Source organism: Erigeron canadensis, chromosome 9 (genome assembly GCF_010389155.1).
Source record: "Erigeron canadensis isolate Cc75 chromosome 9, C_canadensis_v1, whole genome shotgun sequence".
Taxonomy (NCBI): domain Eukaryota; kingdom Viridiplantae; phylum Streptophyta; class Magnoliopsida; order Asterales; family Asteraceae; genus Erigeron; species Erigeron canadensis.
The window spans coordinates 26,979,377-26,997,686 of record NC_057769.1 but is presented as its reverse complement, the minus strand read 5'-3'; the positions used below and the strand labels follow the sequence as shown (position 1 = coordinate 26,997,686).

The following is an 18,310-nucleotide window of genomic DNA, read 5'->3' as shown; positions in this document are numbered from 1 at the left end:
ATGCTCGGACCAAACACATTGAGGTCGACTTTCACTTTGTCTGAGAAAAGGTAGCACAAGGAAAGCTAAAGATTCAATTTATTGTCACACATGATCAAATTGCCGATATCTTCACCAAACTTCTTCCATCACAACGTTTTCTATTTTTAAAGTCCAAGCTTCAGGTCGTTCCTCGCCTTTAGCTTGCGGGGGAATATTAGATCACGAGTTATATTTAGCATAACTAAAAAGTAGTCAATTGTAATATCCTAGTATTATATAGTGGCTGTAATGTTACCTATTCAATAATATCATTATTATCATCTTATAGGTGGTCTTGTACTGACCATGTCTCATCTGGACCGGTATTAGAAGGAGAACGGGATTTTCCGGTGTTTGCGGGATTTTCCCGGTACAGTACCAGTCCCAATCCCGAAAACAACCAAAAGTGGCTACCGACGCCGATTCCACTTGCGACTCAGTACCACTTTCCGGTATAAGGATCAGGACTGTACGTACTAGGACGGAGGACCCAGGAATTGAGACTTTTTGCTCATCCTTACTTGATAGATATAAAAGTTATGTGGCAGTGTATTGTTAAAAGATGTTAAAGTTATTTGATCTACTACTTTGTAATCTTTTATTACAGTATTAAATAAAACCAAATGACATGTACCTCTATATTTGGAGGAGATGTATTCGGATTTCAAAGAGCCATATTTCGTCCTTGTTTAGTCGATAAAATCCTTCGTGAAATAGGACGTATTCTCCGGTTTCTAATGGAAAGAAGAAAGACCGCCACCACCAATGATGTGATTCCATGACTAGTAATATTTCAACACATTTTCTTCTTCATCTTCTTCCATCCCACATTTCTCAGTTAATTGTTTAAGGCCATCCGTTGTCATGGTAATAATATGATCACCAGGTTCCATTTCATTCATCCCAAACCTCCAGTGGCATAAATATGTAAACCACTCTCCTCCTACATCGATTTCCTCAATAAAATGCTTTTATAGTTGTATATCCATATGCAATGGCGAAGCCAGGTTGCTGAATTAGGGAGGGCCAAAAAAATTTTTGCTTACCAAACTACTTAAGAACAATGAACTAAGAAAAACAACCTTTGAAGAAACTGTCGGTAAATAACAACAAAAAAGGCATACAGCAAAGCATGAAAAATGTTGCAAAATAACAATGAAAGATGTATAAAAAGAAACTTTTTATTAGTAGTATATATACAGAATAACCAATCTTGTTATATAAAATTTTTTTGCAAACATTTAATATTAGTTATAAACTACAAAAGTCTTTTATAGTTGCTCTTAAAAACTATTCAAAGAATTAATAATGTATGATATGATATCATGGAGGTGTACACAGGTTGGCTAATGGTTTGACCGTGGTGCATTATAATTAAGGATATGCCCATGACATGAATAATATAAAGTCCATTGTTCTATTCGATTACATACAAAGCCGATCAATTATCAATAAAAATACTTTCACAGAAACATAAATTATTAGACATTTATTAATGGTCTAAGTATTTATATATGAGTTTGTGTGTTTATTTAATTAATTAGTTAAATGTCTAATTAATAATTAATTAAACATAATGTCTATTATATAATTGTACATATTTAGACATTGATTTGTGATCTTGGGTAGGCAACATTAGTCAACATTAGTCATGATGGATTCTTGTAAGAGTTTATTTGTCCAAGACGTACACTCGACCTATATATTCTATATCATTATTAAAACAGTAGGAAATCGAGCTTTTTAAAAACCTCTTCAAATCAAAAGCTATATTAGAAAATTTCCACCTAGGATTTATCCTACGTGGCATCTCCATAATTTTTTGACAATATTATTTAATAAGTATCAATAATTTTATAATTCTTTAAAAATGTTTATACGTATCATATATAAAATATTAAAAAAATAGTATCAAATCAAATTTTTTATTGTAAGAAATGACAACATGATATGTGATATTCAAAGCTAATTATGGTGAAAATTGGAGTTATCGGCGATAGAAGATTTGATTATATTTTAGTAGCATTTTTATTTATAACAATTTACTATATCTTATAGTAGATTAATAAATCCTCTTTTATAAACCATATATATCCGTGAAGATAATTATGGATACTGTAGTCGTCATTTTCTTTTCTTCATTATCTCAATATATTATTTTACTTTAGCATAAACTTATAAAATTTAAACCAAATTACACACATCAAAACATCTTGAAAATAATTAAAAAGACTTCAAAACTTAAATACTTATATGCTTGCACACATCAAAACATCTTAGAAAATAAAAGTATTAATATGTTACACCATCAAATTAATCAGATTAAATTTTTAGGACTTGTGCAGGATTATATCAAACTTAAGTAATTTATGTGATTTTAATCTCTTGATTATTCTATCTTTTTACCTTAAAAGTTATAACTGTTAAGTTCCAATTTTTTTATTATTTATACTTACGTATTTAAAAAAATAAATAAATATATTAGCATTATATCATCCACATCAATATATATTGATTATCAATGTCAATTAAAAAACTATGAAAATTAATTCAATAGCCGAAAAAAAACCTATAAATATTAAATAAAAACAATATAATAACAAATCAAATCTCATACTCCTATATTTTAAAAGAAAATCCCATACATAAAAAATACAAAATATTCATAATATCAAATCAAATCTTATACTTCTATATTAATTATAAAAATCATAAAGAATCACGTACATGAAAAAAAGAATATTTGTATCTAAATCTACTTTTACTCCAAAGTTTTCCAAACGAAAAAAAAAAAAGAATCTATTTTTGGAATAGTTTTGAGCTTGAAACTGCATGGACTCTCAACTATTTGAAATTATAGCTAGATTATATAAAACTTTTGTAAAAAATATATAAACTATATCAAAATTTAGAAATCATATGAAAATATTATTATTATTAGATTATATATAACAAAACAATTTTGTTGTTCGTGTCCTTCTTTCTCTTGGCCGAACATATAAAATAAAGTAACCGAAATTGGTTTGTACTATAGCACAAAACAAAGTCTATTATATAATGATAATAATTGTTACTTGAGTTTTATAAATGAGTTTCTTGGTTGACGGAAATAAAATACTTTATTTCTTGATTGTGTTTGAGATTATATTTTTTCCATCACAACATAAGATATTTCCTTCATCTCTTCAGCATAACTAAAAGCAAAAACTATAATGAATTTCTCTTATTTATCTTATTGGTTTTTTACCTATACGTATTATATTTATGTGTATGTTATATGAATAAATTGTTGTCATGTTTAGTATTTTGTTTTGTACATATAATTACATTTGATGAATAGATAGGCATGCTACATATTTCCACTTTCATTGTTGCTATGTATTATGATTGAATACAGTAATATATGTTATAATCTTTTTTTAATAACCTATGTAGTAAAGTCCAGATTCAACGCATGTTGTTTAATTTTTTTGTTGACCGGTTTTGTTGTTAACCATAACATGAAAATAAAAGAGCCAACAAATGATATAATTGTGTAGATTAACACAAAATATTTTTAATAATTATCAATATCCACATCTAGATTGTGGTTAAAAAAAAATATCCACATCTAGATTATTTTTCTTACATTCCGTTCATTAATGACATTTTAATTAGCCGCACATCGTGCGGGTAAAAGACCTAGTAGGGTAACACTCCGGTGAGAATAGTCTTAAAATAAGAACGGTGAGAACACTTAAAAAACACCATTTTGATGCATTAAAAGTCCATAAAACTAACATAGTGCATAACTAATTATCATTATCTAAGTGTTTAACACATTGATCCATCAAAATCGAAAAAATCACTTTTTTTGGTGGATGCATCATTTTGAAGAATATGCATCCAAGATGGATGCACAAAACAAAAAACATGATTTTCTTGATTTTGACAGGCCAATGTGTTGTTATATACTTAAATAATGATAATTAGTTATGCACTATGTTAGTTTTATGGACTTTTAATGCATCAAAATGATGTTTTGTAAGTATTCTCCCCGTTTTTATTTTAAAATTGTTCTTATTTGATTGTCCCTTTATATATATATAAATATATAATTAAAACTATAAACACACTCAAGCTCACTTTTGAACATTAATCTCTCACTCTCCCTCATTCATTGACGTGCTCTCCCTCTCTCTCACTTGGCTGGCCCATTTCAAAAGGACACAAAATTACAGCCACAAAAGTGCCACTTTTAGTTCAATACTTTTGCTTAAAAGTTTATTGAACAATCTCAAGAAGACACTAGATTTGTGGTGTTTTATTAAGTAAGGATAAAGACCAGATTTGGGTGCTTTGTTTTATTAGTTCGAGATCGGAATTTTGGGTGTCTCCTCGAATAGAGAGATTCTATCTTGAATATTTTAATTTTTATATTAAGGAAAAATTTTCAAGGATATATTTTCTTATATTCATTCTCTTGAACTTTTATTTAACGAGATGATCCATGGGATTGATTTCGGATGCTAGAAAATTTTAATATGCTATTGTTATTGCTATGTATGCTTTCGTTGTGTTAGATAGAACCGAAATCCTTCAGAGAATGATATATAATATAGTTGATAACACACCTCGATCAAATACAAAATTTCTTTGTGAATTATATAAGGAAGAGTCTTCCTCGAGCGGGACTCAATAGGTTACATAACAGTATAACATACGACAGTACGTCTGTTTACATAACTACAAACCACAATAATTAAAAAAGAAAAGGACCAGCCCCCGGCCTACAAGCTGTACGTAAGCTGATCGAGATCATGTCCTAACGAACAAACAACAATTAAACTAGCTAGCTACACATTACCAAATTTGCCATTTCCATGCATATGTATAATGTTGCCATTTCGAAGAGTCGATGTGTTCCTAGATGATGCATGGTAACTCCTTTTATCCCGAAACCATGAACTTTGGAAATCGAAATCATGAACATATACACCTCTGGATGCCGCCAACTATTTAATTACTTAGGAATTTTCCTCTTGGAGAAAGCTCTAAAAGGAAGGGTCGCTTCTGAAAGATTGAAAAAATAGACAAGGAGAAAGAAAAGCACAAGTAATAATTAATACATTAATCATAATTATTACTAAACACTTTTGCCTATTTATCTATTTTTTGAGATAAAAGTCTTCTTTTTAAATTGTTATGTATATGTACACCTCATTTACTTAAACTTAATTGACATCTTTATTTGACAAAATGTTATTAATTAAACTAGATTCAATTCAAACTAGCTAGGAGGTATATAAGGGCCCGTGACGTGGGGCCAAAATAATTGTCATCGTGTGTTGTCTGGTGTTTTTGTTATCCTTTTGAATAATAATACTACAAACACAATATCATAGATGACAATTCATCTAATCTTAATCTTAATCACCAATAAATTAACAATAAATAAATGTCAAATGTTGTAGTTTTCATGTTATATTTTGTTTAGTTGTGACTTTTTCTTCAATTTTTGTTTTTCTTTATATATTTATATTTATTGTATCATTATTATTATCGTTATCATTATTTTTATTATAAAAAATAACTCCTTATTTTAAAAAATGTATATACTTGTGTTATATTTTCACCTATCGATCACCCTTTAAAATATTTTCACATACACTACCCTATTTAAAATATTTTCACCTTTTAAAATATTATCACCTACGCCTATATAGCACCGTCATTGCGTGAGTACCGTGCTAGTTGTTGTTGTTGTTGTTGTTATTATTATTATTGTTATTATTATTATTATTATTATTATTATTATTATTTTCTTTTATAAAAATAACACTTTTCATAGAAGTTACAAAAAATAAGTGAGGAGCCTCGATACTACTATCTGAGCTCCCACACCTCTAGTTATAACGAAACTAATCCTATGAAAAATATGAGTAAAAGCATGCATGTGCCACAATGTCTTGAGTCACGGAGAACTTTCACATCCTTTTTAGTAGGGCTACCGCATCCTTCTCAAGTTCTCCGGAGGAAGAGAAAGAGAAAGGGAGAAACCCATATCTAATGTCAGTACACTTAGCCTCATACTTAACACGCTTACGTTGTGCGGCTTCCGTTACCATACGACCAGGCACAAAATTGATCATACAGATTTTGAAAATTCTGCACAGATTTTTTATTATTATTATTATTATTATATAGATTTATTATATTTTATAGATATTATGTTTATTTAGTCATGCTTTAACATATATTATATAATCGTAAATCATAATCTTAAAATTTGCATGGGTTGTAATTAAGCTAATAATTTTTAATAATATCATAGTATATAATGTAATTATCGATATATTTTTGTTTTTGTTCTCAGTGAGCCCCATACAACATATATGTTTAATAGAAAAGGACACGTACCTTTATATTTTACGCATGCATATTTACCCCAGTAAATGGGCGGGTACTTGTTAGAAGATCGTGAAATTTGCGGGTGATATAGGACGTATTCTCCAGTGGTCGTTTCAAAAGCCGAAAGATCGCCACCAATGATGTGATTCCATGACTTGTAATATTCCATACTTTCATCATTTTCCATGGTTCCTTGATCATCTTCATACACAAAATTCACCCCACAGTTCTCTGTACGCTGGTCAAGTTGGCAGCCTTTTTTCTCGGTAATAATAATTTCATCTCCGGCTTCCATTTCATTCATCCCAAACATCCAGTAGCTTATATACGTTAACCATTCTCCACCTACATCAAATCCCCCAATACAATGCTTGTATATCCAGGTGAGGCCTTTTGTTTTATTCCTTATTTCAATCACTGGCGGATAAAACAATCCGTCAAGCGGATATCCATATTTCTTGAAGAGCTCTTGGGAGTTTTGTCCATAGTCCTCCTTCCTCTGCACGTAGCATAAATTCAGACCTCTGAGCTGCTGCTTTTTAGGAGATGAAGGAACTGTAAAGGATATATCAAAGTCTCCTGCAACTTCCAAAGGCGGGCTCCGTATATTCCAACTAATCCCATCTGGCATCCCTTGCCCTCCATAAAAAGTGCTGAATATCCCAAATTCATAATACATCTGCTCCATCCGTCAAAATAATTACAATCAATCAATTATTACCCTAATTAATTCATCGCCGCAAAGGCACAAATATTTAGCAAACATGGTTAATAAGTAATTACTAGACAATACCTGGATTTGATATTCCTTTGCTCTTCCACGGAGACGACGATAAGTTACAACGTGACTTTTCTTAAGGAAGTCAAATTCAAATAAGTGAGTCCAGCCCAAAGTAGATAATACCTTTTCCTCAACACTTTCCAGTGCTTGGACTTTCACCATCCCTTCTATTTCATATGACCAAGGTCGCGATGTACCCATAAATGTACGGCTTGGAGACATATCTGGATCAAATATAATTCTCTGTAACATAGACTTATCTGAATGTGAATATAACCGTTTTAGCGTAGTTGGAGGATGCTCGATTGTCATCAAAGTTTTACAGTTTCTCATATGAAGCTCCTCAAGAATACAAAGGCTTCTTACACAACTAGGCATATACACGATAGGATTCTCATCTAAACATAAGTACTTTAACGATGACAGGCTACTCATGTCCATCGGAAAGGATTCGTTGGACAAATTATTATTTGCAAGTGATAACCTTACTAACGAACTCAGTAAGGAAATCACGTTGAAATTCAAATGACTTGGAACTTCCTCCATAATGGAAGAAGAGGTATCACAACCATCTAGCAACAGCGTTTCAACATTCTTCAACTTACCTATTGCTGTTGGAAGCTTTTCTAGCTTCACACAGTAGCTAAGATCGATGTAGACAAGTTCAATACATTCCTCAAGTGATTCACAAATCTTAATCAAACGTATGCAATTTCTAGCTATTAACCTCTCAAGTGTAGGGAGTTCATAAAAGCCGCCGAGTTTATCAAGTTGTTCACAGAAACTCACATCAAGAATCTTCAATGATCCAAGGATTCTTTTGTCTTCTGAACATGATCCTATCAACTGCTCAAGTAAAGGAGTGAGTTATTATATATGAAAGGAAAAAAATGATAAGAAGAACGGAAAGAAAAAAAGAAAAAAAACAAAGAATCTAAAAAATAAAGAAAATATATGAAAGGAAAAAAATGATAAGAAGAACAGAAAGAAAAAAAGAAAAAAAACAAAGAATCTAAAAAATAAAGAAAATATATGAAAGGAAAAAATAAGAAGAAGAACGGAAAGAAAAAAAGAAAACAAACAAAGAATCTAAAAAATAAAGAAAATATATGAAAGGAAAAAAATGATAAGAAGAACGGAAAGAAAAAAAGAAAAAAAAAACAAAGAATCTAAAAAATAAAGAAATAAGAATTGAAAAGAAAAAGTACAAAGAATTGAAAGAAAAAAATGATCAAAATTTAAACGTATATAAATGAAATAACATTAAAGAACGAAACGAAACAAATTTTTTTTGAGACAACGGCATATTTAAGCCTTTTTTTCGCTATTCTTCTAATGGGAAGGGAGATATATAGCAGTACATGTGGGTGACTCATAATCCTTTTCATCACTTTTTTATTTTATTTATAGTACTCTTAATACTCGTATCTACTATCTAATTAATACAGTGGCCGACCATACAACGGTGATGACGATAATGACAATTTGGTGGTGGAGGCGTTGGGTGTTGAAACTAGTGACTATTGGTTGCAGTTAAATACCGAGTGGTGTAAATTGAAATATTTTATAAGATAAAAATTTTAAGTTTAAATTAGTAAGATAAGCATTTATGGTGCAAATTACTAAGAGCAAATTAATTGGTTTCCATTGGGGGAGGAAGGGGTTTCATTACATATAGTATGATGTTACTGTGTGAAATCTCTTACACTACATTCTCAAGTTTATAATTGAAAGAAAAGATTTATAAGATTGGATATGAGAGAGAAAGAAAGTCTATAAATATAATGCATTATTGAGTTTAATAAAAACTGAAAAAAATGGAAAGAAAAGAAAGAGTTAATTACATTCTTGAGTTTTATTGGAAAGAAAAGAAAAGAAAAAAAGATATAATTTTACAAATATAGCCTTTTTGAAAGAAATATTAGATGTGAAGTGAAGGGTGAAGTGGTAATTATATATATATATATCCTTTCCTTTCTAGTCAAATCATGCCAAATTGGCAAGAAAACTTTTAGTCTTAAAATACCTATTTTTTCTTATCATCTCCTATCCTTTCTTTTATAATATAAACTTAAGAATGAAGATTTGAAGGAGTTTCTTATCATTTCTTCTCTTAACCCATAAAAAAAAAAAAACTTAAGAATGGAATGTTAAAGTCAATGTGCAAAGCACTAATACACGGCTTATACTAACATGCAATATCTATATATATATGAAAACATGATTTAATTATTTCTTTTCTTTTCAACACTGTTTGCTAGTGGTAACTAAGATGCATGCATCTTAGAGAGAAAAATTTAGTTAAAGATAGTACGTTTTCTAATCAATAATGCATGTATCAATGCTTCGACCACTTTACACTTTAAGACACTTTGCAAAGTAACTTTATCATATATAAAGGACACTTAATTCGAGAACCCTTTATTTGTAAGAACGGTAGGAACTCTTAAATTGTGTATTGCGTCACACGTTTCTAAAGTTCATTCACATATGAAACATTATAAAAATGTATGTTGTACAACCAAATTTTTTTCAAAACCGTATATATAGCCATTTGTTCATATGTGAATAGAAACGTAAATATACGTTTTTATAATGTTTCACATGTGAAGGAACTTCAAAATCATGTGATACAATACAAAAATTAGGAGTTCTCACGGTTTTTCAAAAGAAAAAATAGTTCTTGAAATAAAAAAAAAGTATATATAAGTGAGTATGGGGTTGTCCCCCATCTAAGCTCAGATGGGGAACCCCTCACATCTGGTTTTTATAATCATAAAATTCATGGGGCCATGTATTTATTTAAAATTCAAACATGTATTAAAATACTTGTATGTGAGGGGTTCCTCATTATAGCTTAGATGAGGAACAACCCAATACTCACTTTTTTCATATATATATATATATATATATGTGTGTGTGTGTGTGTGAAATGTTCATTTGAAAACTAAAATTTCTGTGAAAACTAGAAACTAATCAAAATACATTGTGATCTGAATCTAACATAATGTGTTTTAATTGTGTTTTTCAAAACCACAACGTGTTTTTACTTAAAAACACATTGTGTTAAGTTTTAAATCACATTGAGTTTTTTATACCGCATGAAAATCAGAAAATTGTTTAAACACACTGTGATATGACTTAAAACAATGTGTTTTAAAAGAAAATTAAAAACACATTGTATTAAATTCAGATCACAATGTATTTTGGTCAGTGATCTAAATCTCACGAAAATTTAAGTGTTCAAATTATCAGAATCCATATATATAAAATATGAAATATATATTTGAAAAGACAAGTAAATAAATTCACACGTACTATATTCAAACATCTCATGAGATAAAGCTGAATTGAAAGACACTAAACATATATTTGAAGTTGATTCTTTTAATTTTTACCTTTTGCCCGCCCTCAAGTGGTTGAGGGTAACAATCAGTACGGTAAGTTCCAAATGATTCGATTTTGCTGTATGACATGTCGAGGACAACCAGGTTCTCCATTGGTATGTCTGAAGGTATAAACTTTAGAGGGAACCCATGCAAACGCAACCATCTTAGTTCTTCTGGAAAATCCTCGTAAGACCCACTGAGTTGCACATAGTTGAGTTGTAGTATCATTAAGTTATCCATATTTCTAAAGGCATCTGTTTTGAGATCAAAAGGCTTCTCTTTCTCAAGCATTCTTGTGTCAAGGACAAGGCCTTTCAGATTTTCAGTACCCTGAGAATAAATACAATGAATTGAAAATTAGAACGAGTAGCTAGAAATTAACACTACTAAATACGTACAGTATATATTTAACTTAATTGGTAGCTACATAAACTTCCTTTTCTTACTTTTTTTCTTTTTAACACTTTCAATGACTCATCGTGACACCACAACCGACTACGCTTCCCTGGATGATCGGGTGATTCTTCACGTACTATAGCTTTCCCCATCTCTTGAATCATTTGATGCATCTTTAAGCTGTTATCCCATTGATCAACACTAAGAAGGCATCTCTCAATGAGATTTGGGATTCCAGATGTTGTGTTTATATCACATGACATTAGTATTTTCTCACTAATCTCTCGATCTAATCCAACAAAAAAACAAGCGATATGCTTGAACAATTCCTTATCATTTGGGAATGGCAAGGAATCGTAACTCATTTGCAAGACCTTCCTTATACCCGAATGAGTTCCTTTCTTTAAGTTATCTACGCATGCTTCCCAATAAGCTATATCTCGATTACGTAGGGACTTGCCAAGAACTTCAAGAGCCAACGGATGTCCTTCACAGTACTTGAGAAGCTTCTCTACAACCTCTTCATAGCCTTCTTTGGGATCTTTGCAATTGAATGCATGCATACTTAATAGCTCCACTGCTTCGAATCTATATAAGCTTTCAATAAGGAGCTTTGTATGCGTGGGTTCAAAACCCGGTTTGAATAATGCACACCTCTCTGTCAACGACATGTCCCTGGTTGTTATTATGATTTTGCTACCTGGATGAAGACCTTTGTTTCCGAGCAACGCATCCAACTGGTGAACACTATCGATATCATCAAGGACTAGCAACACCTTCACACGAGATAACACTTTCTCGATCTTAGAGGTATATGCACAAGAATCATGAACTGGTGGTTTGTTCTTTTTTAAGATGTCATCATAAAGTTGCTTTTGTACATCAACCAATCCATTAAATTTTCCGGTACATCTTAGACTGATACCTTCAAGAAAGCTGCTCTTGTCGAACTTACGAGAGTGAAGATGGAAGACATATTTGGCCAAAGATGTCTTCCCAATCCCACTCATGCCTAAAACTGTGAGAACGTTAGCATTATGATTGAAGGAACCATCAGTCAACCATGATGTGATTTTTCCAATGTGATGGTATCTCCCAATCAGGAGTGGCAAAGCATCACTTAAGTGTACACCTAAACTTTGAAGGATTTCGCTAACAATTTCCTGAATAAAATCTGACTCTTTCCTGAAAAATGATTTTGAATGAGATAAACGAAACTCAAAACTAGCCAATTAAGGACATTTGTAAATATTTGATTAAAATAACCTTTAATATTGTTTTTAGTAATGTAAATAATTTCAAAATGTTTAGTTTTTTTTGTGAAATTGGAAAAGTGTAAAGTTTCTTACACTTACACGTATTATTATTATTATTATTATTATTATTATTATTATTATCAAGAGGATGGAGTGACCTTCCTAAGCTGGATCTGAAAGTTCTATAAGACTTTATTATTATTATTATTATTATTATTATTATTATTATTATTATTATTATTATTATTATTATTATTGACCTTATGAAGTATTATTATGGGAAATGAGATGATGAATAGTAACTTGTCTGCGTTGCGAGTTACTATTCATCCACCACACCCTCCCGAACCATTTTGTCACATCAGACTCCATTCGGGTTTTAAAACCCACGTTACTCATTGGTTTTTATACATTTTTACCCTTTTGGATTTCCAACCGATATATTAAAAACTTTTCGTTGTCATATCCCATACAAGTATGTACCACATGCCATTACATACCATTATGTATGACTATTTTATTTTTAATCGCACTTTTTTTCTTTATGGTTTTAATTAATATATTGAAACCTTCCATTCAAATTTCTTGTTTTTATCACATTTTTCTCCTTTTTGGTTTTAAATATTATATAGAAAACTTACATTCAAATTTTTTTTTTCTTTCATTTTTGATTTTTGATTTATTGCACATATAAAATATATGTATTCGTTACTATAAATTTTTAATACCATTTGTGGTTTTGACTTTAGATAAACATGTATTTCATATGCCAAAGTTTTTACCAAACATATATAACGACACATCATCAATAACAAAACGTAATCACAATAGTTGAAATCCTACAATACGCAGAAGTAACCTAATGTAGGCACTTTACCCTTAAATAAATATATTTATTTGAAACAAACCTATCAAGGACAGTTCGTAACATTAGCGGTTTTTGGGTTGTAACTAACGTGATTATACGTAATTCGATTTCATGATTTAGTAAAATTTTATTTAAATTGACTTGTGACTTAAATGAGTTAGATGACTATTTAGTATAGTTAGTTGAATCAATTTAGCGTCTTTTGACGATTTAATGACGAGTAATATATGAGATGAGACTATGTGGCCGTATTAACCAATTATATGACGTAAGAAAACATTTATTTGACTAGAAAACATAATTAGGTCGACCGTTGACCCATTTGACCGATCCATTGACCCAACCCTACCCATTTCCCCCAAACACTTCCACCCTCTCTTCCTCATCCACCCATTCAACCCTATCTCTTTCCTTTCTCTCACTACAATGAATGCTAGACCAAAATATACACTCTCACTCTCTCTCTAAATTTCTAACTCATTTATTACTCTTCAAGCAAGATTTTTGCAAGAATCATTAACCTTATCATCACCTCATCAACATATCAAAAATTTAAAGGTTTATGTGCAAGAAATTACATTATATAACTCATTTTCGGATTCAAGCTTATGGTGGGATATTTGGTAAGTTAACTTGTCTCAAAATTAGTTATCTTATGTTTACAGCCTTGTCTTAAAGTCCAACACTTGATTTCTGGGTCAAAGACGGTCAAAATGAACCGTTGGTCAAGATTAAGGTTTGTAAAGGTTTGTTATGGGTCATGGGCGATTTTGAGTAATTAAAATTAGTTTTTATGGAATGGATTTACGAAAAAATTGTTTATTTAAATGAATTAAAGTTCACAAACAAGTCTTGTAACTACCCTACGCGATTTGGACTCCAGAAATGAAGTTTAAATGGGTTTTAGGTCACTTTTGTCTTGTGTTGCTGCTGCTCGATCAGTTCTCCTCATGGTGTCTGGTACGCCCAGTTTTGGCGTCTCTTATGTTGGTTGATTCCATACTAGCGTCTGGTACAGTAGTCGAGCCATCTTGTACGCCAGGTAGGGTTAGTATGGCGTCTCATACGGTTTGGTCACCGTATGAGACGGTGGCTTACTTCTTCAAATTTAACCTTACGGTAAAAGCTGTTGACTTACATTGTATATATATATGAGGACTAGACACTGAAACATGCATTTCCAGACCACCGTCTAGTCAGACCGTCCCTTACGCTGGGCCAAAAACCCAGCCACCGTAATGTTACGCCACCACCACCGTAATTTACGGTGGTATGGATATTTTGATTTCCAGATTTTTCTAGTTTAGGGTTTATCATACTAGGATCGTCTCAAGCTGTCACTTACATCATTTCTCAGCTCCTCTAATGCCTAACTGAACCCCAAAATGTCATTCAAAGTTGGAAATGTCAACTAGGGCACCAATTAGGGTTTTGATTCATGAACGTAATGACGTATATTAATATATATGTATGTATAATGATAGGTCGTGATCGTGTGACGCTCATTGAACACTTATAACTTTTCTTAGCTTGTTTTTGCCGGCCAAGGTGAGTCTCGTAGCCTCTACCTTGATCTTATTTTGGGGTGGAAAGTGTACTTGTCGTTTAAACATTTGTCGGTTGATAGAATTGATTATGATATGAAATGAGACGTTAATTATCTAATTGTTTGCTTGTGATACGTGTTATTTGACGTTATATGTGATGAAAGGCGTATATTATATTTATGGTATGACGTGACGATGGATTGACGAATCCACACCAGGTATGATCATGGCCACATTATGACGGTATTGTAGTAAGATGTATGCTGTATATTATTTATATAATATATAAGACGCGATTGTAGATTGACGAATCTACGCCCGACATGATCATACTCGGTATAAGGGATGTTGAACCCACATTATGACGTTTATATATATATATATATATATTGACGATTATTGAGACGTGACGTCTATTGTATTATCTTCTATTGACGTGAATCCCTATTAGGGTTCCCTTGACGTGATTAGGTATTCTAATCCTCGCTTATCGATAATGGTTGATATCCCGACACTTGATTTTCATTACTTAAACGTACGAACTCACCAACTTTATGTTGACATGTTTTAATACACTTTTCAGGTGAATATGTTAATCAAAGATGTATTGGATGATTGATTGCTTAATTATGTTAAGATTGGACTTAGACTTCTTGGATTCGTGATTCATAGTTCCCGTTTATAGATTATGCTTAGGATCATTTACCATCTTTTGAACTATTATTTTCTAAACGTTTTAATGAACGTGCTCCTTATGCATTTTTGTATGATCTCGGTACTTGTTTATGATTGAATTGTATGGATTGTCCAATCCTTGTAATGCATTTAGTTTCGTCTATATTATTAAAACTTTGAGTATCATATTGAATTATTTTAAAAATATGTTCATCAAAGTTGTTTACTGTGACATGCTTATCAATATTTGAATAATATAAAATCATAATACGTCCATCAAAGTTATAAATTATAACATACTTAACGATATATGAATATTAAAAAATTATAATAGGTCACCATCATTTTAATTATTTGTTATATTGTTACACATGGTGTATTAAATTCTTATTTTACACTATTAAAAATAATATCTTTTTTCTAGTTAAAACATATCCTAGATATTTTAAACTAGAGTATAACAATGTTATATGTATTTTCTATAAAGATAATATCTTTACATGTTTTCTTTTTCTTATATGTCATGATAACTATTTAAAAAAAAAACTAATTGTATAGTTATTTTTAAAATCTTAATATATTTACCTTAAATTTAATTTATTTTTGGTTAACTAATTATATATTTTTTATAGAACGTATTATTATGATATATAATAGTTATTATTTTATTTAATATATATTAACTATTATTCTATTGGATATATATTAGTTATATTTTTATTATTATTATTTTAAAATTATTGGTTAAAAAGTTATAAATTTGTAATGAAAAAAGTATATAAATTAAATTAAATAAAAATCAAGTTTAAAATCGATAAGTTATTTATTTACTACGAGTCTTAATATATAATATAAGACAATTGAACTAGTTATAACTTATTAATCAATCAATTTGCTGAATTTCATGAAATTGACTTTCGCTTATGTCATCATTTAAATTAACTATAAATTAAAAATCTTAATAATCATTATCTAAATATAATATAATATTATTATTTATGTTAATTTGTAGAAAAAATCTCATTAATTTACACGTTTTTGTTTTCCATCAATAATTTACACTTTTTAGCACTAAAAAGTGTAAATTATATTTATTTTTAGCCATCAATTTGAGAGAATTTTTTAAAATTTACAATCATTCAATTAGTCATAACAATTTCAACATATGAAATATTGTTTACAAAAAATTATTTTAAAACCTAATGACTTATTAACAAATCAAATCGTTCACTTTTTATCAAATTGACTCTCGTTTATGCATTGTTTTCCATCAATAATTTACACTTTTTAGCCGTAAATACTTAATTTATATTTATTATTAGCCATCAACTTTATACAACTTTATAAAAATTTAAAATCATTTAGTTAATTAAAACAATTTCAACATATGAAGTATTATCTACAAAAAATTATTTCAAAACCTAATTACTAAAACCAATCAAAACACTCAGTTTCATCAAATGGACTTCAGGTATGTTTATATTTTAATTCTTAATTATTTTTTATAATAATATCATATTATAAGTACAATTAGTTTCAAAAAATTCTATAATCCATCAATATGTACTGCAACTTGCAAAGTATAACACTTGGAACCGCATATTAATTAATGGTATGCGACTGAAATATATGAAGATATAATATCGATAATATCGTAAACCCCGTGTCATGTGTTAGATACGAGTCTAAAAATTTAGTAGTATATTAATTAATGGTATGCGACTTCAGGAGCCGGATAAAAGAAAGAAAAAAAGGTGAGTATATATGAGTATCCAACCATAAGTTAGTTGTCATTTTCACAAAATTATATTATACATGCATGCATATATGATATGCTCTATATGATGATTACCTGCCATTGACGTCTTTCCCTTTTAAGTTGGCAACCTCTGTGAGTGCATTCTTCCACCCATCCATCTTTTGACCCCATCTATCTCTTTTTTTAGCATTTGTTCCGGCCTCCATCTTCTTCCGTCTGTGCTCCCCCATGGCATCTCCGAAGCTGTTTTGTTGCTTCCTTACGTCAGTGGGATCAACATGATAGAAGATTGGTATAACAATCTGGTCAGAGACCCGACGTTGGTCAAGGATCAATGCCAGCTCATCAAGACACCATGAGGAAGTAGCGTAATTCTCGGACAGCACTATCACAGAAGCCCTTGATGATCTGATGGCATCCTCCAGTTCAGGTTTCAGGTCTTCTCCGGTTTCGATCTCTTCATCATCTAGAAAGGTATTTATACCGGCGTCAATCAGGGCGTTGTAGAGGTGATCGGTGAAACTATTACGAGTATCGGCTCCTCTGAAACTTAGAAATACATCATATGTGTGAGTTGCGGATCCTTCTACAATTTCACTGAGAATAACCATAATGGAGGTAGAGTTTTTTTTTTTTTTCTTCTTGTTATTAGTCTATGAGTGATTTTGAGCGAGGATATGAGTTTGGCTAGCTTTCATTTTAAACATCGTACGAGTGGCTATCATCAATCCCATAATTCCACAAGTCCAAAAGTCAACAAGTCAACGGCTACTTTTCATAGTGGCTGACAATATGACGTGCTACACAGGCGGAACCACAGGAGAGGGAGGGGTCAATCCGTCAATATATGAAACAAGGAACAAGGTGATGACCTATACACCATTAATTTTTGGTTATACACCACCAAGTTTGTTCTTCATATGTGCTTACTGTATTGTACAAACCATACAAACCATATTTGATGGTATAGGGTTAAAAATTGAAATCGATGATGTACAGATCACTTCCCTTGAACAAAAGCCACCATTTGAGTTTAATTTCTTACGATTACAAAGGTTAATCATAAAGATTTATTAAAGTTCGAAGCAAACCGAAAAAAAGATAATAGACCCGTAACTAGATTTGTGCTACCCATATATAACAAAAGTTTCTGGTTCCGTCACTGACATGCTAGCTAGGGTGTCTATTATTTTTCGATTCAACACGGGTTACCATCAAAAACGGGAGA

The 18,310-nt window shown here is 30.8% G+C and overlaps 1 protein-coding gene across 1 annotated transcript; it reads right to left on the bottom strand.

Annotated features, from left to right (window-relative positions):
* Positions 1-4,641: 4,641 nt before the first annotated feature.
* LOC122583449 (disease resistance protein RUN1-like) lies at positions 4,642-17,693 on the bottom strand. Its single transcript, XM_043755851.1, has 6 exons — positions 17,176-17,693; positions 11,028-12,162; positions 10,591-10,911; positions 7,205-8,059; positions 6,421-7,090; positions 4,642-5,073 (listed from the first exon to the last, which is right to left on the bottom strand). Exons 1-6 carry the CDS (start codon positions 17,691-17,693, stop codon positions 5,024-5,026), a joined length of 3,549 nt encoding a protein of 1,182 aa, XP_043611786.1. The 3' UTR covers positions 4,642-5,023.
* Positions 17,694-18,310: the final 617 nt, after the last annotated feature.